General features: G+C 53.0%; 1 protein-coding gene across 7 annotated transcripts in view; it reads left to right on the top strand.

Annotated features, from left to right (window-relative positions):
- The window catches only part of tmem117 (transmembrane protein 117), a 476,044-nt gene that overhangs the window by 385,018 nt on the left and 67,648 nt on the right, over positions 1–23,378 (top strand). For all 7 annotated transcript variants that reach the window (XM_072485068.1, XM_072485074.1, XM_072485069.1 and 4 more), the window contains one exon: positions 10,903–11,062. In XM_072485068.1, the coding sequence (XP_072341169.1) occupies positions 10,903–11,062 (160 nt within the window). The remainder of the gene's footprint in view (positions 1–10,902; positions 11,063–23,378) is intronic.

The following is a 23,378-nucleotide window of genomic DNA, read 5'->3' as shown; positions in this document are numbered from 1 at the left end:
TGCCGGGTTCCCCATGGTCCAGGGCGCGATCGATGGGATGCACGTCGCCGTGCGGCCACCTGCAGAGAACAGGGCCGTGTTCACTAATAGGAAGGGGACCTATTCAATGAACGTACAGGTGGTCTGCGACCACCGCATGATGATCCTGCACGTCTGCGCCCGTCACCCAGGCAGTGTACACGACTCATTCGTGTTGTCGCGGTCATCCATCCCCGGCATGTACGAGAGACGCCATCCCCGGCTGAGGGGCTGGTTGCTGGGCGACAGGGGCTACCCATTGCGATCGTGGCTGATGACGCCTATACGGAGGCCACGCAATGAGGCGGAGAACCGCTACAATGATGCCCATGTAGCGACAAGGGGAGTGATCGAGAGGTGCTTTGGCGTGCTGAAGATGCGTTTCAGGTGCCTGGACCTCTCTGGGGGCGCCCTCCAGTATCGGTCAGATAAGGTCGGCCGCATCATTGTGGTGTGCTGCGTCCTGCACAACATAGCCCAGCAGAGGGGCGATGTGCCGCAGGCAGAGGGGGGCGGAGTGGAGGAGCAGCAGGAAGAGGCCCAGTCCTCCCCAGATGAGGGGGATGGGGGCAATGGTCAGGGCAGACGGGGTAGACACAGGCGGGTGGCTGTCCACCGTTACCGGCTGGCCCAGCGGGCACGGGACAGACTGATAGACGCCCGCTTCACTGACTAGATGGGCGTGGGAATCGGGTAGTATGGCCACAGACCGCACACCATGACAACAGCCGACCACCCACACCCCCCACCCATCCACCCACCCAGCACCCTCACCCCCCTCCCCAACCCCACACACCCCACCCGCATGCACACCACCCCCCCACCCCCAATTGCCGATCCACCGGCGGCACAACGGGCCGGGCTCACCCAGTTGCGGGTGGACGCGTGTCTATCGCAGGCCATGGAGAATGATGACAACCCGCCTCCGATGAGCTCCTGGCTCTACATCGTTGGACTATGTCTGACCCATGGCCACAGTACCACCATCCACCCGGACCATCCCTGCATGCGGCTGTGACACTGCAGCGCACGGTCCCGTCCTCTGCCCGGGGGATGTTGATGGCGGCCCAGGGGGAAGGGGGCAGACTCACCTGGGGCTGAGGTAAGACCACCCCTCACACACACACTTGCGCTCAACGTACATGACACCCCCGCACACTTTGGACAGAGCACAAAGGCAGCTTCGGTAGGTGTAACATTGACTTTAATAACCAAAGGAGTTCATGCACGTGCCCTAGCCCCTAAAACTCATCTGTGCCCTGCACCCGTGCCAACTTACTCAGTGTCTAATTGTTTGGCCTTACGGGCCCTTTGACTACGTCTACGTGGTTCCCCAGACGGTACAGCAGAACTGGAGGTGGACTCCTGTGATTCCTGCCCTCTGACACTGGATCCCTTTGGCAGCCGTTTCCTGGGGCGTCCTGGCCTAGATGGGCCAGGCTGCGGCCCGGGCGACTGGGATGGCGAGCTGCCAGCCTGTCCTGCCCGTTGCCCACCCGATGCACCTGGGACGGAAGGGGGGGAGTCCGAGGTGTCGCGGTGTACCGGGACTTCCCCTACAGAGGGAGCCGGGATGGACCACACCACCTCCTCCTCCCTCGGGGTGCCCGATGGCCCCCAGGCCTCTACATGGGTGGGGGATGCGAACGGACTGGCCATCCGACGCGCCCCCGACATCTGGCGCTGCCAGTCCTGGAGGCCCGTGCTGGTATCGACAGGGGTCTGCAGGTTTGCAGCCATGGAGCCCAGGGGGTTGTCGAACCCTGTCTGCGACAGTGCGACGCCAGCTCGCACATGGCCACTGGCGCCGATGCCCTCAGCGATGGCCTGCTGAGACTGAGCGATGGCCTGCTGAGACTGGGCCATGGCCTGCTGAGACTGGGCCATGGCCTGCTGAGACTGGGCTATGGCGTTGAGCGCCTCTGCCATCTGGCGCTGGCACTGGCTCATGGCCTCCTGTGAGAGGGCAGCCATTTCCTGGGCCACAGACGCCGCCTGCACGGAAGGCCCCAGGCCTCGCAAACCGTTCCCCATGTCTGACACCGTCGCACCCATTGCCTCCACCGCGGACGCCACCCGTGCGGTGTCAGCCTGGGTGGCACGCATGACCGGGACCACTCACAGCTCCTGGACGCGGGTGGACTCCTCCACCTGCGACCGCAGCCGCCGCAAGCCACCCGTCACCCTATTCGCTCGTCTCCGTGTCGGTGGTTGCATCGGATCTATGTGTGGGTGTGGTAACTGCAGGAACCCGGGATCCATCTGGGCGGCAGATGTTCGCTTGGCCTGGGCTGCCCTCCGACCGCCCGGTCCCTCTGCTGCTCCTACCTCCACCTGCTGTACCGGGACGGCTGTGTTGTGCGCACCAGTGAGTGTACCAGACGCCTCATCACTAAAGTGCCCAACCGTGGTGAGTGTTTCTGCGATGGTGGAGGGTGTTGGTGACAGCAGTGGCGTTGTGTCGTGCTCTTCGTCCCACTCTGAGTCCATGGCACTTTGGGGTGGGGGTTCGTCTCCACCCATCCACTCTGAGTCACTGTCCGGTATTTCGTCTTCCCGGGTAGGGGTGTCCCGGGTAGTGCTGTCCCGGGTAGTGCTGTCCCGGGTAGTGGTGTCCCGGGTAGTGCTGTCCCGGGTAGTGCTGTCCCGGGTAGTGCTGTCCCGGGTAGGGGTGTCCCGGGTAGGGGTGTCCCGGGTAGGGGTGTCCTGGGTAGTGGTGTCCTGGCTCGGATGTGACGGGGGCCTGTGGCTGCCCCCCTCATCGCTGGGTGGTCGCTCCCGCACGTGACGGGGGTGTCGTCTCCCTGTTGCTCCAGGTCTCTCCGTCTCCCGTGGTGTGCGAGGGGCATCCTGCGGGCGTCGCATGCTGGAGGGTCCGGGTCTCTCCGTCTCCCGTGGTCTCCGAGGGGCATCCTGCGGGCGTCGCATGCTGGAGGGTGCGGGTCTCTCCGTCTCCCGTGGTCTCCGAGGGGCATCCTGCGGGCGTCGCATGCTGGAGGGTGCGGGTCTCTCCGTCTCCCGTGGTCTCCGAGGGGCATCCTGCGGGCGTCGCATGCTGGAGGGTGCGGGTCTCTCCGTCTCCCGTGGTCTCCGAGGGGCATCCTGCGGGCGTCGCATGCTGGAGGGTGCGGGTCTCTCCGTCTCCCGTGGTCTCCGAGGGGCATCCTGCGGGCGTCGCATGCTGGAGGGTTCGGGTCTCAGCGTCTCCCGTGGTCTCCGAGGGGCATCCTGCGGGCGTCGCATGCTGGAGGGTGCGGGTCTCTCCGTCTCCTGTGGTCTCCGAGGGGCATCCTGCGGGCGGTCTGCATCTGCGGGGATGGGTGCCTGGACGTTTGGTCCTGCGATACACAATGAAGCATGCATGGTTAGACATCAGGCAGTGATCAGGTGATACGGGGGAGGGGGATATAGGGGAGGGGGGATATGGGGACGGGCTGTTGGTGGCTCACTTGCTCGTGGGGCCCCGACCTCTGCATCAGCAACCTCCCGGTCCTCAGGTCCGCCAGCCAGTTCCAGGGCCCTTTCCTCGTGTATGGTCAGTGGCCTCTCATCAGCGAGCCCTCCCCCAGTCCTCACATGCTCCCTATTGTTGTGTGCGCGCTTCTCCTGGGGGGGGGGGTGGGTGGCAGGGGTAAAAGGCAACAGTGTTAGGCAGGTATATGAATGCACGCCATCGGTTGCGCGTGCATTGCAGAGGTTAAGGTTAGGGCTGGATTCACTTGGGGATATGGGGGAGGGGGGGATATGGGGGAGGGGGGGATATGGGGGAGGGGGGGATATGGGGGAGGGGGGGATATGGGGGAGGGGGGGATATGGGGGAGGGGGGGATATGGGGGAGGGGGGGATATGGGGGAGGGGGGGATATGGGGGAGGGGGGGGGGGAATATGGGGGAGGGGGGGGGGGAATATGGGGGAGGGGGGGGGAATATGGGGGAGGGGGGGGAATATGGGGGAGGGGGGGGAATATGGGGGAGGGGGGGGGAATATGGGGGAGGGGGGGAATATGGGGGAGGGGGGGAATATGGGGGAGGGGGGGGAATATGGGGGATATGGATGGGGGAATATGGGGGAATATGGGGGAATATGGGGGAGGGGGGGGGAATATGGGGGATATGGATGGGGGAATATGGGGGAATATGGGGGAGGGGGGGGGAATATGGGGGAATATGGGGGAGGGGGGGGGAATATGGGGGAGGGGGAGGGGGGGGAATATGGGGGAGGGGGGGGAATATGGGGGAGGGGGGGAATATGGGGGGGAATATGGGGGAGGGGGGGGAATATGGGGGAGGGGGGGAATATGGAGGGGGGGGGGATATGGATGGGGGAATATGGGGGAGGGGGAATATGGGGGATATGGATGGGGGGGGAATATGGGGGAGGGGGGGGAATATGGGGGATGGGGGGGAATATGGGGGATGGGGGGGAATATGGGGGAGGGGGGGGAATATGGGGGAGGGGGGGGAATATGGGGGAGGGGGGGGAATATGGGGGAGGGGCGGGGAATATGGGGGATATGGATGGGGGAATATGGGGGAGGGGGAATATGGGGGAGGGGGAATATGGGGGATATGGATGGGGGGGAATATGGGGGAGTGGGGGGATATGGGGGAGGGGGGGGATATGGGGGAGTGGGGGGATATGGGGGAGGGGGGGGATATGGGGGAGTGGGGGGATATGGGGGAGGGGGGAATATGGGGGAGGGGGAATATGGGGGATATGGATGGGGGGGAATATGGGGGAGTGGGGGGATATGGGGGAGGGGGGGGATATGGGGGAGTGGGGGGATATGGGGGAGGGGGGGATATGGGGGAGTGGGGGGATATGGGGGAGGGGGGGATATGGGGGAGTGGGGGGATATGGGGGAGTGGGGGGATATGGGGGAGTGGGGGGATATGGGGGAGTGGGGGGATATGGGGGAGTGGGGGGATATGGGGGAGGGGGGGGATATGGGGGAGTGGGGGGATATGGGGGAGGGGGGGAATATGGGGGAGGGGGGGAATATGGGGGAGGGGGGGGAATATGGGGGAGGGGGGGGAATATGGGGGAGGGGGGGGAATATGGGGGAGGGGAATATGGGGGAGGGGGGGGGAATATGGGGGGGGAATATGGGGGGAGGGGGGGGAATATGGGGGAGGGGGGGATATGAGGGGGGGATATGAGGGGGGGGGTATGAGGGGGGGATTTGGGGGAGGGGGGATTTGGGGGAGGGGGGATATGGGGGAGGGGGGATATGGGGGATATGGATGGGGGGGAATATGGGGGAGGGGGGATGATATGGGGGAGGGGGGATATGGGGGAGGGGGGGGATATGGGGGAGGGGGGGGAATATGGGGGAGGGGGGGAATATGGGGGAGGGGGGGGATATGGGGGAGGGGGGGGGATATGGGGGAGGGGGGGAATATGGGGGAGGGGGGGGGAATATGGGGGAGGGGGGGAATATGGGGGGAGGGGGGGGAATATGGGGGAGGGGGGGAATATGGGGGAGGGGGGGATATGAGGGGGGGGATATGAGGGGGGATATGGGGGAGGGGGGGATTTGGGGGAGGGGGGGATTTGGGGGAGGGGGGATATGGGGTATGGGGGATTATGGGATATGGGGGAGGGGGGAATATGGGGGAGGGGGGGATAGGGGGGAATATGGGGGAGGGGGGATATGGGGGAATATGGGGGAGGGGGGGATATGGGGGATATGGGGGAGGGGGAAATATGGGGGAGGGGGGGATATGGGGGATATGGGGGAGGGGGGGATATGGGGGATATGGGGGAGGGGGGATATGGGGGATATGGGGGAGGGGGGATATGGGGGAGGGGGGAGGGGGGGATATGGGGGAGGGGGGGATATGGGGGAGGGGGGGATATGGGGGAGGGGGATAAGGGGGATATGGGGCAGGGGGGATATGGGGCAGGGGGGATATGGGGGAGGGGGGGATATGGGGGATATGGGGATGGGGGGATATGGGGGATATGGGGGAGGGGGGATATGGGGCGGGGGATATGGGGCAGGGGGGATTATGGGGGATTATGGGGGATATGGGGGAGGGGGGATATGGGGGAGGGGGGATTATGGGGGATATGGGGGAGGGGGGATATGGGGGAGGGGGGGATATGGGGATATGGGGGAGGGGGGGATTTGGGGGAGCGGGGATATGGGGGATATGGGGAGGGGGGATATGGGGGATGGGGGATATGGGGGAGGGGGGATATGGGGGATACGGGGGAGGGGGGATATGGGGCGGGGGGATATGGGGGATATGGGGCGGGGGGATATGGGGGATATGGGGCGGGGGGGATTATGGGGGATGGGGGGGATATGGGGGAGGGGGGATATGGGGATGGGGGGGATATGGGGAGGGGGGGATATGGGGAGGGGGGGATATGGGGATGGGGGGATATGGGGGAGGGGGGGATATGGGGGATATGGGGGAGGGGGGGATATGGGGAGGGGGGATTTGGGGGAGGGGGATATGGGGGATATGGGGGAGGGGGGTATATGGGGGAGGGGGGGATTTGGGGGATGGGGGATATGGGGGAGGGGGGATATGGGGCGGGGGGATATGGGGGATATGGGGCGGGGGGGATTATGGGGGATGGGGGGATATGGGGGAGGGGGGGATATGGGGATGGGGGGATATGGGGGAGGGGGGGATATGGGGAGGGGGGATATGGGGGAGGGGGGATATGGGGAGGGGGGATATGGGGAGGGGGGATTTGGGGGAGGGGGGATATGGGGGAGGGGGATATGGGGGAGGGGGGATATGGGGGATATGGGGGAGGGGGGATATGGGGGAGGGGGGATATGGGGGAGGGGGGATATGGGGGATATGGGGGAGGGGGGATATGGGGCGGGGGGATATGGGGGATATGGGGCGGGGGGGATTATGGGGGATTATGGGGGATATGGGGGAGGGGGGGATTATGGGGGATATGGGGGAGGGGGGATTATGGGGAGGGGGGATATGGGGATATGGGGGAGGGGGGGATATGGGGGAGGGGGGGATTTGGGGGAGGGGGGATATGGGGGGATTTGGGGGAGGGGGGATATGGGGGATATGGGGGAGGGGGGATATGGGGGCGGGGGGATATGGGGGATATGGGGCGGGGGGGATTGTGGGGGATATGGGGGAGGGGGGGATATGGGGGAGGGGGGGATATGGGGATGGGGGGATATGGGGGAGGGGGGGATATGGGGGAGGGGGGGATATGGGGATGGGGGGATATGGGGGAGGGGGGGATATGGGGAGGGGGGATATGGGGGATATGGGGGAGGGGGGGATATGGGGAGGGGGGATTTGGGGGAGGGGGGATATGGGGGATATGGGGGAGGGGGGTATATGGGGGAGGGGGGGATTTGGGGGATGGGGGATATGGGGGAGGGGGATATGGGGGATATGGGGGAGGGGGGATATGGGGCGGGGGATATGGGGGATATGGGGCGGGGGGGATTATGGGGGATATGGGGGATGGGGGGATATGGGGAGGGGGGGATATGGGGATGGGGGGATATGGGGGAGGGGGGGATATGGGGAGGGGGGATATGGGGGAGGGGGGGATATGGGGAGGGGGGATTTGGGGGAGGGGGGATATGGGGGATATGGGGGAGGGGGGTATATGGGGGAGGGGGGATTTGGGGGATGGGGGATATGGGGGAGGCTCACCCTGCCTGCTCTGACGAGGTCGTTCACCTTCTTGTGGCACTGGGTGCCTGTCCGTGGTGTTAGGGCCACAGCGGTGACGGCCTCTGCCACCTCCCTCCACAGACGCCGGCTGTGGCGTGGGGCAACTCTGCGGCCGTGCCCGGGATACAGGGCGTCCCTGCCCGGGATACAGGGCGTCCCTCCTCTGCTCCACCGCGTCCAGGAGCGCCTCCACATCGCGTGACTCGAACCTCGGGGCTGAGCGACGGCCAGCCATCAAGTCGGGTGTTGCGGTCGGCTGTTCCGGTCGGGTGGGGGGGAGCTGCGCGGCCTTATGAGCCGTCACGCCGTGCAGCGCGTATGACGCTGCACGGCGTGAACCACTGCGCAAGCGCGGATCCCGTTACGTCGCTGCTAGCCCATTTCGGGCCGCAGACTATCGGCCCATTTTTATGACGTGACGCAAGTGGGATTTGCGCCGTTTTTTGCGCCGATCGGCGGACTTTCCGCCGATAATGGAGAATTTCGCCCCAGATCTGTGGAGAGGCTTGTGAAATTTTTCCATGTGTCGTGGAATCTCTCCTTGGACCCTCTTATTGCAAATTTTATTTTTCTAGTCTCAGGAACTTGGCCAGATCAGAGAGTCATTCCGAGGTCCTGGATGGTATTACCACCACGAGGTTCAAGTCCGAGTAATGATCAATAATCCAATACACCGATTAGTAAGATTTAAATCAAAGCACATTTATTATACACAGTAATCGCTACTCATGCACAAATTCTACGTCTAAGCTACTTCTACAAGTAACAGGCCTATACTTAACTTTGGACTGGCCCACCAGGTCAGGGAAATAAATGGCCTTTCTTTCGGGTTCTGAGCCTGCGGGATTACAAGTTGGTACGGATTGGTAGCTAGGAGCGCCTATCTCATAGCGAGCATTGAATTAAGACTTACGATTTTGATCTTCACTGCTCCGGTCACGGTCAATGTTGGTTCGTTGTTGCTGGGTGACCAGGGCAGGAAGAAGAGCGTGAAGAGAGCGAAGAGGTGGAGAAGAAGAGAGCGATTTGAACTTGGGGCTCAATTCTTATAGTCCCCAGGGGCTTCCCACCTTTCGGGGCGGACCCTGTACCTGGTCCCAAGTGATTGGACTTTGTCCCAATCGCTTGGTTCGATTTTCTCCAATGCTGGAGCGGTTCCATGATCGATGGGCGCTCTTGAGGTGCTCGTTCACCTCCTTATGTGCAGGCTCCTGCTGGCGCCGAAGAGTCTGGTTTTGCTTTGTGTGTCTAAATGTTGCTTATTGTTCCTGGGGATTGCTCATTAGTATGCAGATGGCTGTTTTGTTATGCTGATGGTTGCTGGTATCGATATTATCTGGCCTTTCCAGAGGTAAATACACAGCCAACCTGCAGCTGCTGGTTTTTGTCTTGTTGGCTGACTTTCCCATCAGCCTTTGCCGTTCGCCATTTTGAATCGGGAGTTGGCCATTTTATGTGGCTACAGCGATCAGTGAGGCGAAGGCAAGCATAAGTTAAAGACATTACAAGGCTGACCGAGAATATTAAGTTGGTTGTTCTTGTAATTCTTAGTGCATTCAGGATTATTCTGTAAATTGTACTCCATCTAGTGTTAGACATTCTGCTCCAGGAAAGGGACATGTGCAACTAGCGGACACAGTGTACATGTGAATTAGAAGCAGGAGGAAGCCACTTGAGCCTGCTCCACCAGTCAATAAGATCGTGGCTGATCTGATAGTGACTTCAACCCCCATAACAGCCTCTCCCCCACACCCGATAACCTTTCACCCCTGTGGTGATCAAGAAAAATAAGAGGTCTCCCTTTTTAAAATGGAGATAAAGATAATTCTTTTCTCCCGGAAGGTTGTTAATCTGTGGCATCTCCCCTCCGAAAGCAGCGGAGGCAGGGTGATTAATAACCTTATTCTCCTCCCTCTATGATAAACTCCAAACACTTCAACAAGTATTGCATTACAAAATTAATTTAAGTGACTTGAACTTTGTCATTTGGGATCTTTCCAGCTTGCCACTAGCAATATGAAGGACATAATCTGCAGATGTATGAAATACATCACAGATAACTCGCTTGCTTGAAGAAGTAAATTCAACTTCAACCCCATCAACTACAAGTCACATAAGTGAGTAGTGCATTTATTTTATAAAGAATGACAGGACCATGTGGTCCTACCTAGTCCCTCACACAACGAATGACATGAACAGAAAGGATTCCTCACTCAGGCAGTAAATTTGCTGATAGCAGCTTGAGAACAGAGTCTATCTGGCTGTGACAACATCAGTGACTGTTTATCCTGCTGAAGTTCTTCATTAAAGTTCATACTTGGGAGGATGCAGTTTGTTTGAGGTACCAGTGAAGTACTTGCCCTCCTCTTCTGCAACCTGAAATGCAACCTTCAGAAAAGGCTTGATGGAGAAAATCGGCGGGAAAATTGGAATAGAACAAAATTGCTGTTCCTCAACATGTGGAGATGACATTGGTTTGTCATTTCGACCATGAGATCCCAAGTTTGCTCCTTGACTTGTGGCAAGTTAGCTAATTACAGGTGTGACGAAAGAGCCCTTGGATGAGTGAGGTAAAAACAACCAGGTTTCCCATTTCTGATTCTGATTGTGGCATTGGTATTTGTTAGAATTGATAAACAGCATAGTGGTCAAGACACATACATTACACACTGACTGTCACATTTCTCTTTATAAAACGTACAATGGGCTGAATTCTCCGCCGTCGGGATTCTCCGTTTTGCCGGCAGCCGAGAGTTTACCGACGACATGGGGATGCCGACAATGGGAAACACCATTGACCAGCCGGTGAAGCGGAGAATCCTGACGGCGTGCTGAACCAGAAATCTGGTGCGGCGGACGGAGAAACTCTCCCAAGGGGTTTGCAAGAGTTCTTAAGTCTACATTATCGGAAGCCCATTCAGAAGAAAATGGATGTTTTGTTTACTTCAGCGAACAACGTTATTGTAGATGAGTTGATGGTGACCTGAGCAAACCCAGCAAAACAATGAATACACAGGACTACAATGACCAGGTTAAACTGCTAATGTACCTGAAGAAAAAGAGTCTTCTGTTTCTATAAATAAATGCTTGTGTTTGTGAAAAGGAAAAAAAATTAAACTTTTACTTTGAGAATCGCCAAAAAGCTTTTGTCACGCATCCCTTTGCTTATTTTTATCAGTGAAGATGTATTATTCTCTTCTGCTCACAGGTCGGTGCTGATCACCCTGACAAGTGTTGTCGTTGTTGTCATCACCACTGACTGGATCAGTTGGGACAAGCTGAACCGAGGGTTTTTACCAAGTGATGAGGTCTCCAGGGCTTTTCTGGCATCTTTTATCCTGGTTTTTGACCTCCTTATCGTCATGCAGGTACTGGCACTTAATTTGTTAACTCTTGTTTTCCCAAAGTTGAACCACATACAACTCTGTTGCTAAGCACCATGAGAGGCATAGTCCTTATTGAAGTTAGACAACATCATTCTGGGACCTGATAACCAGCAACATAGATGGTCATCTCATTACAACATGGTTATGCAAAAGTGTCATCTAGATGTCTAGAAACTAGTCTGCATATCTACTGGTTTCTCTACATTCTGCCTTTTAAATATAAAAGGAACTTTGCTGCTTTTCAATTTTAATACCTATGATTTAAATTGAACCTTATTTAAATCTGGAAAAACATGGCTTTTAAGATAGAAAGAATAAGAATTTGAAAGAAAGTTTTTTTTTTTTTAATTTATTGATTCATGGTCGTGGGTATTAGTGGCTAGGCCAGCATTTGTTGCTCATTCCTAGCTGCCCTTGAGAAGGTGGTGGTGAGCTGCCATCTTGAACCGCTGCAGTCTATGTGATGCAAGTACACCTGCGCTGCTGTTGGGGAGGGATTTCCGGGATATTATCTGGAGGCATGATTTTCTACTTCTCCACCCGAAACCAATGTGTTATCTTGCATTGTGCGCATCCTTTCCTCATTGGTGTTTAGACAGCTGGTAGAAGGTTAGTGCTAATGCAGCATACAAGACTCTGTAGGGAGGGAAATTGTCCTTCGAAGAAGAAAAACTTTGTGTAGTAAAGGGTTAAAAAGGCAACACTGTATTTTGAGGCATGGTACTAAGAAAATGAAAGTATAGCAACTATCTCATTAGAGCAAATATCACCATTGCACTTCAACAAGCTACGGTAATACAGTAAGGAAGGGATGATGCAGGTTGATACCCTGAACAAAACGTACATTTATTCATCAATTTTTGAATTCCAAAGTTAGAAATTGTTTACAGTACAGAAACGGGCCATTCAGTCCAGCAAGTCAATGCTGGAGCTCATAATACATGTGAGTCTCCTCCAAACTCTTTTCAGCTGACCCCTTCTAAAACTTTCTCCTTCATATGCCTACCTAGCTCCCCATTGAATGTATCAATGCTGTTCGCCTCACCTACCTATGGGAGTACGTTCCACATTCTAACCACGCGTTGTGAAAAGACCTTTCTTGTGAATTCCCAATTGGATTTATTAGTGACCATCTTATATTTTTGAACCCCTGGTCTACCCTTGAATGATGTCCAGTTCTCGCTGCATGCAGGCACAGATTGCTTCTGCATCTGAGGAGTCATGAATGGTGTTGAACATTGAGCAATCATCAGTGAACATCTCCAACTCTGACCCTTTAATGGTGTCATTGATGAAGCAGTTGAAGGTGGTTGGGTTTAGGACACAACTCTAAGGAATTCCTGCAATGAAGTTTGGGGATTGACATGGTTGAGTTCCAACAACTACAATCGCAACCTTTTATGTCTTTTACTCACTTCACAGATTTGCTTACAGATTGTTTACCTGGACAACATTCAGGCTTGGGCTGATAAGTGGCAAGTTATATTCGTGGCACACAAGTGCTAATCAATGGCCATCTCTAACAAGAGGGAATCTAACTATCGCCCATTGACATTCAATTACATTACCATCGTTGAATCCCCCACTATCAACTTTTTGGGTATGACCATGGTAGAGACAGTGGACTAGCCCTATAAATACTGTGGCTAACGGAGAAGGTCAGGGGCTGGGAATTCTGCAGCAAGTAACTCACCTTCCACAACAAAAGCTTGACATCATCCAGGACAAAGCAGCCATCTTGACTGGCACCTCATCCACCACCTCCCTGCACCAGTAACTCACAGTGACAGTAGTGTGTATCAGCTACAAGATACACTGCAGCAACTCATCAAAGCTCCCTCATCACCATCTAATTCCACTGCCTCTACCATCTAGGAAGAGGGCAGCAGATACCTGGGAACACCGCCACCTGTAAGGTCCCCTCCAAGTCACTTACCATTCTGACTTGGAAATATATCTCCATTCCTTTGCTGCTGCTGGAAAACTCCCCAACAGGTCTGTAGCTGTACCTACACCTCAGGGACTGCAGCGGTTTAAGAAGGCATCTCACCTCCTCTTTCGCAAGGGCAATTAGGGATGGACAATAACTGTCCGCCTAGCCAACGATGCCCGCATCCCGTGAACGAATAAAAACACCTGTTTGTTCCATTAAAGACAAAATAAACTGTAGATCTAAAATAAAATCAGTAAACATTGGAAATGTAGGGAGGAGAGGAATACTGAAGGAAGTGCCATTTAATCCACTTTGCATTTCTTTCTAGCAACTTTGAAATCATTGACAGAAGCTTGAAAGTTTGTCTCCTATTTGTTCCTATTTGGTAAAGGAAACCACATGCCCCTGCAGAATGAGAGTAAAATATAAATTGGCAGAAATGATGCTTCCTGAATTTTAGTTTCGAACAACAGTAGAGAAAAGCACAAGTACCCTCTTCCCTGCTGTCAAACCGAAGGAATAATAGAAAAATGTACTTCTGTGTAATTTGGTGCTTTAAGCTTATTGTCGTTAGAAGCATTCCAGCTAATTGAGTTTCACGGAGAATGTCATAAACATCCATCTAAACATGCTTGTGATTGAAATTGCGTTAAATGTGTGAGTGCCAATTGAGAAAATGGACACTGCAACAAAAGAGCAGAAAGACGAAGGGAGAAAGAAATTGCAAGTAATTAGATGGGGAAATGTGGTGCAGCATTTCAGAAATTCGCACAAGTCGTGTTTTTTCGATCAAATGCGCTGCCCCATGTCAACAACACGGATCTGTAAAATTACCCTCATTATTGTGTCAATTTAAAACCAGCTTTAATAAGTAGAGACCTTTTCATTCCAGTTCTGTTGACATGATTGATATTTCAACAAGGAGTCTGACAATAATCAGATCATCGGTGCCCTGACTTCATGCCTTCGACTTACCAATGTTTGAAATAGGGAGGCGAGGGTGACTCTGACCATTTTGCAGATTTTAATAATGTTGTCGATTTTAGAAACTTAAATTGGGTACTGAAAGGAATGGTGAAATATTCCGTCATATTTCATAAACTGAGGCAAGTGGGTAAATGTTTACTTTTATCTGTTCTTTTATGGGATGTGGGCATCATTGGCAATTTCACCATTTGTTACCCATCTCTAATTGCCCTATAACTGAGTGGCTTGCCAGACAATTTCAGAAGGCAGCTAAGAATCAACAACATTACTGTGGACCTGGAGTCACAAGTAGGACAGACTAGGTAAGGATGGCAGATTTCCCTCCCTTAAACACATTAGTGAACCAGAAGGGGTTTTTACAACAAGCGATCATATATTAATTGAATTCAAATTCCACCAGCTGCCCTGGTGAAATTGGAACCTACATCCCCAGAGCATTAACCTGGCACCTGGCCCTCTGGATTGCTTGTACCTTGCAATTGCCACCATCACTCCACTGCAGCCTACACCCTCCCTCACCCCATTCCAGCATCATGTTTGATTCATTTCAATTTAATGCTGGATTTAGGACTACGATCTGCTAAAGACAGAGGGTGAGATCTTCCGATTATTTATGCTGACGGGATTTTCCGGTCCCCCTGATGGCGCATCCGTGCCATGGGTTTCCCGGTAGCGTAGGGTGGATTCAGTGGGAAGTCCTATTGATAGTGGTGGGACCAAAAGATCCCACCGATAGTGGGCTACCTCCCGTTGCCGAAGTCTCCGCACCTTTGGGGGCCAAGCCCTCACCATGAGGGGCTAGGCCCGCGCCGGAGCGGTTTCCACTCCACCGGCTGGCGGGAAAGGCCTTTGGCGCCACGCCAGCCGGGGCCGAAACGTCTTCGTCGGGCGATGCAGGTCCACGTATGCGCAGGAGCGTCAGCGGCTGCTGACGTCATCCCCGCGCATGCGCTGGGGAGGGGATCTCTTCCGCCTCCGCCATAGTGAAGACCATGGCGAAGGCGGAAGAAAAAGAGTGCCCCCACGGCACAGGCCCGCCCGCGGATCGGTGGGCCCCGATCGCGAGCCAGGCCACCGTGGAGGCACCCCCCGGGGCCAGATCGGCCGGCGCCGCCTTGTCTCGCCGTTCAAAAGGTGGTTTAATCCACGCTGGCGGGACAGGCATTCCAGCAGCAGGACTTCGGGCCGGAGACTCGGCGGGGGTGGGCCCGCTGACCGGCGCGGCGTGATTCCCGCCCCCGCCGAATCTCTGGTGGCGGAGACTTCGGGACACAGCGGGGGTGGGATTCACGCCAGCCCCCGGCGATTCTCTGACCCGGCGGGGGGGTCGGAGAATCCCGCCCCCATGTGTAATTAAATGCTTCAAATCTCTAAATCAGTTCTTCAGAAACCATGATCCATAAAATGGTTTTCCAATTGGATACCCTCTTGCCTCCTGTGTCTAAGAGACAAGGTGGAGCTCGCTGTTGTATGTACTGAAGTTCACTGTGACATCATGGAGGGTCAGACCAGCATTATTGTGGGTTGTGCTACATTTAACATAGGAAAAAGAAACTAATGTTTCTGAATATATATCCCCGGAACCCCACCTAACCTTTTGGATACTAAGGGGCTATTTAGCATGGCCAATCCACCTAGCCTGCACATCTTTGGACAGTGGGAGGAAACTGTGAATAACGCTTGGCTGCTTTCCAGAACCTGAAATTTTCCCAGGATAGGTTCTTAAAGGATTATCTGTCTTTGATGTGGGGTGTATTTGTCGAGAACAGGCAGCTCTGGTTCGCACAGACTCTGGCCCTGAGTTATTCATCTCTAGCTCCCACAGCCTCACCCTGTAGGAGCTAAAAGGACCTGTACTATTTTATGTCACCAAATACAGCATGTCCTCAATATAGTGTTGAGACTCCAAGGACGGGGATGGAAGAAGAAATAGGAAGGCCCTACTTACAGATTCTGTGAGCAACATTATCTGAGCACGTGGATATCTGGTGAAGTGAAGCCCTGATAAAATGATCCAAGAATGACAAAATGGTCAATTTAATGACAAGCAGGCCTTGGGAAGCTCTGGGTTGTGCTGAGAATTAAACACATTCTCAGGCTAAAGTTTTGAGACCTGGGATGCTTTATCTCCAGGGCCGCACTTGCTTAACCAACTCCCACCAACGCAACTGAACATACCAGTCAACTGCCAGCTTGAAAGTGATTCAGAGGTAGCAGCTGGCTGCCGGGTGGAAGTGGACCTTTGGGTGGTTGAGAGGCTGACTCCTGTGGAAGGTTTGCAGGTAATCAGATAAGGAAAGGGGCTTTTGGCAGGGCCTTGTGGCTGGGTAACGGTGAATTTGGGGCAGAGGAGGCCAAGGTTTGCCTCGTAGAGCCCAAAAGAACGGTGCTGCTTTTCACCCTTTGTTTTCCTAAAAGCTGGCGACCCTCCTTCACCTAGTGGGAAAGATGCAGTGGATCCTCCCCTGAGGCACACATTAAAATGGAACCATGAGTCCCATTGACAGAATTCGCTTAAGCCTCTGGAGCTCCTGTCTGCTTCCGATGAGGGTGCCACAGTTTCCGAACTGCAGTAAGAAGTCAAAACAGTGGCCAGGAGAAACGAACACCCCAATTTCAAAGGTGACCTCTGCACTCCCGCCTAGCATCTTCTCTATGTCCCTAACAGTCCGTTACTTCCAGGTGGGATGGGTTGAGCCAAGCATTTTCAAAGTGGGGGTTGCGATCCCGTGGGTGGGCCACGGGCAGGTGTTGTGTTGGAAGAGTCACGGAGCCATCCATTGCAGTGCTCCCGATCGCGGGAATTCTCGCACAACAGCCACAACGGTTTGCTTTTAACAATGCCGGCTGCGAGCGGCTTTAAAAATGGCTGCCATGACCAGCGAATAAAATGCGGGCGCACTGCGCATGCGTGCCCGCTAATCAGTGTGCATGCGCAGAGCCCAGAAAGAACCACCGCCTCCTCAAGCTAAGTGGCAGAAGGATTAGAGGGGACATGAAAAACCTTTTTACACAGAGGGTGGTGGGTGTCTAGAATTTGCTGCCTGATTTGGTGGTGGAGGCAGAGACCATAAACTCTCAACTGGATCTGCACCTTTTGGGCTGTAAACTGCAGGGCTATAGGCCGTGTGCAGGACGATGGGATTAGAAAGGGCACCTGGATGTTTTGGGTCGACATGGACAAGATGGGCCGAATGGCTCTATCATTTCTATGGTGGAAAGAAGTAAAAGCCATTTTGTATGCTGGGGTTTTTATGCTTAAATGTGGTGTCCATTTCTCCAAGGCCGACCATATATAAAATCGGTCATATATTGTGAGGATGCGATCATATTTTCACCTCTTCCAACATGCTCAGTTCGCCCTTTTACAGTTTTCGAGAGCCATAAAACATCAACATTAATTTGATATAAACTGATGGAAACGATAGATGGAAATCAGATTTTCACAGGTAGAAATGAACCAGAGTCTGATATGAAGAAATTGGTTCTCAGGTCTATTGAAAATGCAGTAAAAGTGTCCAGAGTAACTGAGGTAACAGGTCAATGGCGTAGGATCTCCAGCACAATTGCTTCACAGCTCCAGGGTCCCAGGTTCGATTCCCGGCTTGGGTCACTGTCTGTGCGGAGTCTGCACGTTCTCCCCGTGTGTGCGTGGGTTTCCTCCGGGTGCTCCAGTTTCCTCCCACAGTCCAAAGATGTGCAGGTTAGGTGGATTGGCCATGCTAAATTGTCCTTAGTGTCCAAAACTGCCCTTAGTGTTGGGTGGGGTTCCTGGGTTATGGGGATAGGGTGGAGGTGTGGGAGTGGGTAGAGTACTCTTTCCAAGAGCCAGTGTAGACTCGATGGGCCGAATGGTCTCCTTCTGCACTGTAAATTCTATGAAAGTTGTTAATTTTTTCAGGAGCTTGGGCTGTCTGAAAAGTCACCAAAAGGGGGCAAATAGTATTGCTCGATCGGGTCAGCTGCAAACAGTAAAATGCTCTTAACGCGAGGCTCCTGTGTGATAGGTGGTGTTGTGCCAGGAAAATTCATTGCTTTAGAAGAGCTGAAATTGCATTTCTTTCAATCTGCATCCAATAAGTCAGCCCTTGTAATGTAGTCTGACCAGCCAAAGAGGTGGTTAATCTATCACTAGCTGACAGGAAGCATAATACAACAAATGTTTTCAGACAGGGTGAATTGAATTTTCAGCCAAAGGCTGCCCACTTAGCTAAGTAAGCCTTTTTTCCCCCTTTTAAGATATTTTGAAGAAGAGAGGGAAGGGGTAGTAGTGTAAACTGGAGTACATATAAAAATACATCAGGCAAAGACTATAGATTGGGAAAATTAAAGCACTGATTAAATATCACTTCAATTATGAGCAATGCCTTTTAACTAAGACATTAGTTTGTGTTTAATATTTAATTTTCCATTGCATTGAGGTTTTAAAATGGTTTATCGTGAAACATTCGAAGATTGAATTAAAAGCCCAATTTTAAATAGTGACAAAATGCTACTGGGGTGAGGGCAGTTAACATCCCACTCGGGAATGTAAGTCAAGGCCTGATAGATTTTCAACACTCCAGTCAGCATCCTGGCTGTTTCTGGTGGACTGGGAAAATTCCAGAAGTGGCAACAGGAGTCCGCCTATTCGCAATTGGAGGATCTCCCAGCTGGGGGCTTGGAGGATGAGCCTGAGACAGCAGAGGCCTTGTGTGGGGGTTTTCACCAGCTTCAGGACATTGCCGTCAGGCTCAAATGGGGGTCAGATGCCTACATTATGTAGGGAGCATCATTAGCTGTGACCTTCCCCAAATGATCCTGTTAATGGCCAGAGAAGAGGTTTGCCTTCCAATAAAGAACGACACGCTGGCACTTGGAGCTGGAGGACCATGAAGTGGCCCTCCAACTCAGAAGCAGTAGTGGGGTCCTTCGGCTGGTTTGAGAGAGAGCCGCTAGATAGGTACACACTCTCATGGAATCATAGAATTTACAGTGCAGAAGGAGGCCATTCGGCCCATCAAGTCTGCACCGGCCCACAGAAAGAGCACCCTAACTATGCCCATACTCCACCCTATCCCCACACCTCCACCCTATCCCTGTAACCCCACCTGACCTTTTTTGGACACTAAGGGCAATTTAGCATAGCCAATCCATCTAACGCGCACATCTTTGGACTGTAGGAGGAAACCGGAGCATCCGGAGGAAACCCACGCAAACCCGAGGAGAACGTGCAGCCTCCGCACAGACAGTGACCCAATCCGGGAATTGAACCTGGGACCCTGCAGCTGCAAAGCCACTGTGCTACCGTGCTGCCCACTCTCGGCAGCCTGACCACCAGGGGGGAGCTCCTCCACAGGGTAGGTAGCTTGCAGCTGCAGGTGAAAACCGCCAAGGAGGGTCTGTGGCTTTCCTGGAGTGTTGACCCGGGTCTACTCTCAGACAATGGCCTCCAGGCAGCTGCTCTATTCCCGATCATGTTCAGGGACCTACTTTTATTCTTTCATGGGATGTTTGCATCGGTGGCAAAAGCTGTATTGTCACCCATTCCTAATTGCCCTTGAGTTGAAGATTTGAGCAGGTAGGAAGAGTCAATCTGTGGGTCTGGAGTCACATGTATGTCAGACCGGGTAAGGATGGCAGATTTCCTTCCCTAAAGGGCATTACTGAACCAGATGGGTCTTTACGACAATCAACGATAGTTTAATGGCCATCATTCCTGAGAGTCGCTTTTAATTCCAGATTTTTAAATCGACTTTAAATTCCACCAACTGCAGGATGGGACTTGAACGCATGTTCCCAGTGCATTATACTGGGCCGCTGGATTACTATTCCAGTGACATTACCACTGCTCCACCACATCCCCCAATTCAAGTTGGGACCGCAGTTTGCATTTATCAATGAGGTTTCCTTTGTAATCCAGTGGGAGACACACCCACCAATTAAACCCAGCCAGATCAGCGGAGATGGATAAGATCCTGCTCCCCACCACCTTTCTATTTGTTCAGCGAAGATTCCCCCACCCCCCTCAAAATTATCTCCTTTGAAAGCATGTAGAGGCTATCTTTAGAAAGCTTTAGCAAAACAGCCTGAAAGTGCCGACCTACAATCAAAGGTAAGAAAATTGTTTTGGCTCTGTGGATTGACTGCCTATGAGCTTCTACAGACCCCCCATGTTAAAACCCAGCTGGTTTAGGGAAGGAAATCGGTTCAAGAGCAATTAGGGATGTTCAACAAACGCTGGCCTTCCCAGTGATACCCACATCACATGAAATACTACAAACATACATACTAACATACAAAATAAGCGCAGATGTAGGATATTTGGTCCCTTGAGCCTGCTCCATCAGTCAATAAGATAATGGCTGATCTGTTTACGTTCATTTCCACTGTGGTGATATGCATCACTGTATATACACAAGGGGTTAATGTAAATATACAACTAAGTAACCACGAGAGGGATATCATTTCTGTGATTGAGACCTCTGATAACCTTAGATTGCTGTTGAGCAAGCCAATCGCTCTACCTCTGTGCAAAAAATTTCAATGATCCCACTTCCACTGCCTTCTGAGGCAGAGCGTTACAGAGTCTCACAACCCTCTGAGAGAAATCAATTCTCCTCATCTCTGACCTATAAGGATCAATGATTTGAGGCCCCAGCACCGACTCCTGCAGGAGTCCACTCACATCCTGCCAGTCAGACAAAGACTCATTTATGCATACTCTGTCATCCCCCCTCAGCCACCCCCCCCTCCTTCAGGCCCCACCCCTGCCATTGCCAACAGCGCACTTCCCCTGGCACCATGGCACTGATACCTGGCACTCGTACACTGGACCCTGAGGGAGGTCAAGGAGATCAGCTCATTAACAATATGACCCTCTGCCACTGTCAGGCTGCAAGGGAGGGGTCCCCCAAGAGTCCTGGGGCTTGGATGGGTTCGGGTTAGGTGAGGTGTTGATAATGGGACCCTCCCCCGGGATGCCTCACAGCTGTTGAGCAGGGGAGGTGGTGACATAATGGCATTGTCACTGGACTAGTAAACTAGAAACCCTGGGTAATGCTCTGCGGACCTGGATTCAAATCCTGCCACTGCAGATGGTGAAATTTGAATTTATTAAAAATCTGGAATTAAAAGTCTAATGATGACCATGAAACCATTGCTGATTGTCGTAAAAACCTATATGGTTCACTAATGTTCTTTCGGGAAGAAAATCTGCCATCCTTAGCTGGTCTGGCCTACATGTGACTCTAGACCCACAGTAATGTGGTTGACTCTTAACTGCCGTCTGAAGGGCAGTTAAGGATAGACAATAAATGCTGCCCCAGCCGGCGACACCCATGTCCCATAAACAAATAAAAAATTCAGATGGTTTATTGAAGATGCATGCTAGGAAGACACTCTCCCTTTCCCCCACATCTGCTCCCTCAGCCCCATGCATTTAAAACTGCTGCTTTTTGAAGTGTCTCAGCCTCGCTGGAAAGCCCACAGCAATGAAATCGCCTGAGATCCTTTGAAAAGCTGAGCATTCATTCAATTTCACAGTGCAGTGCCTTTAACTTGCTTTTGATTGATGGCTCAATAGTTTAAACACAGCAGGCCGGAGGTTTGTTCATTTACCTTTCCATTCACGTTTGAATGCATCTGAAGTACTCCCCCATTGATCCTAACCATAATGTTTATAGACATCTTTGTCCTGATTGACAGCTGCTAACCACTTCATAAACGCTAAGTGCTTTCACTTACTCTTTTCTAACTGCAGAAATCACTTGGCATTGTTGAAATGGCCAATAGCTGTCAATCACAACATGGTCAAGGATGTTGATAAACATTGCGGTGGAGTTCCTGCTGGTGAAGTGCGGGGAGGGGTAGTGGAGATTCTGGCTTCAAGCCCGTCAATCACATTCAAGTGAGTTCATATGAGCTGTTTGCATGTTCCCTCCGGTGAGGGGCAGGAAATCGCTATGGCCAATGGGGTGGGACCGGATACTGAGGACAGGTCTGCCTCCCAGACCCGATCCTAGATGAACCAGCACAGGATTCCCAATCTTTGCGACAAGGAGAATTCTGCCCATCGACTCTATTTTTGGAGCCAGATTTTTCATTTCTGTCATGGTCACTGTTAGCTCTGCTGTAAACCTGATGTCGATCAGAAAATGTAATCTGTCTTGAGCAATATTTGAACCCCACAATTATTGTTGTTTTCATTGACAATCTTATTTATTTAGGGAATTTGTATGTCTCTGGCTAGGCCAGCATTTATTGCCCATCCCTAATTGCCCTTGAACTGAATGGCTTGCTCAGCCATTTCAGAGGGCATTTAAGAGTTAACCACATTGCTGTGGGTCTGGAGTCACGTGTAGGCCAGACCGGGTAAGGATGGCAGAGGATACTAGTGAACCAGGTGGGTTTTTACGACAATCGACACTAGTTTCATGGTCATCATTAGTCCTTTAATTCCAGATTTTTACTGAATTCAGATTTCACCATCTGCCATGGTGGGATTCAAACCCTGGTCCCCACAGCATAACCCTGGGTCTCTGGATACTAGTCTAGTGACGATACCACTGCGCCACTGCCTCCCTACTCTCTCATAGAGAAAGCTTCCCAGTTGGGTTTTCACTTAGTTATAAGCCCCCCCCCCGCCCGCAAACCAACCTCCTGAGGATTTGTGACTGCTGAGGGCTGAAATCCTGCCCTCCAAGAGCAGCTGACCAATCAGTGGCAGGCAGTACTCCATTACAGGCAACGCCACAGGGACCTTTGGCTGCTGCCAGTAATGCACCCAGGGAGAGGCCTCGGATCATCGAAGGACCCAGGCCGTAGTTAAGTGAGGGAGGGATGGGGGTCACAGGGGAGGAATCATGGGGGAGCTGTGGGGAGCAGGTGGTTGAAGGCAAAGACATGGTGCGCGGCCATGACTCCTGCCCGATGCCAGGTCCCTGAATGGGCACTAAGTGTCTTTGAAAGGGGGACCCTTTCAGCAGGTTGTTGGCAAACATGACAGGGAAGCTGTGGCCCTCACATGTAATCCCAGAGCTATCATTAAATTCCGGTGGGCTCAGGAATAATAGATATTATTTGGTTCAATGGCAACTTCCCTCAAGCAGGTAAGTTTCTCCGAATGCATTTCCTGCCTCCAATTTAATCGCAGGAGATTTGACATGTGACCTCTCCTGGACTGCCATGCTTCCCATCACAAACAGCTGCACCCAGCCCATAATCTTCACTGGAATCAACCACAATAGTTTTTGAATTCATCTTTCTTGCACACACTCTCTCACACACACATCATTAGCTGGAGATCTGCATTTTGCTTCCACGTAAAACATGGGCAGCATTTTACCCGTGGGCTTCAGATTGCTGACATCAAGGTCAAAAGGGGGTCAGAAGCTGGCC

Source organism: Scyliorhinus torazame, chromosome 19, assembly GCF_047496885.1.
Source record: "Scyliorhinus torazame isolate Kashiwa2021f chromosome 19, sScyTor2.1, whole genome shotgun sequence".
NCBI classification, from domain to species: domain Eukaryota; kingdom Metazoa; phylum Chordata; class Chondrichthyes; order Carcharhiniformes; family Scyliorhinidae; genus Scyliorhinus; species Scyliorhinus torazame.
The sequence above is the reverse complement of the archived record's forward strand: the minus strand, read 5'-3'. Positions and strand labels throughout refer to the sequence as shown.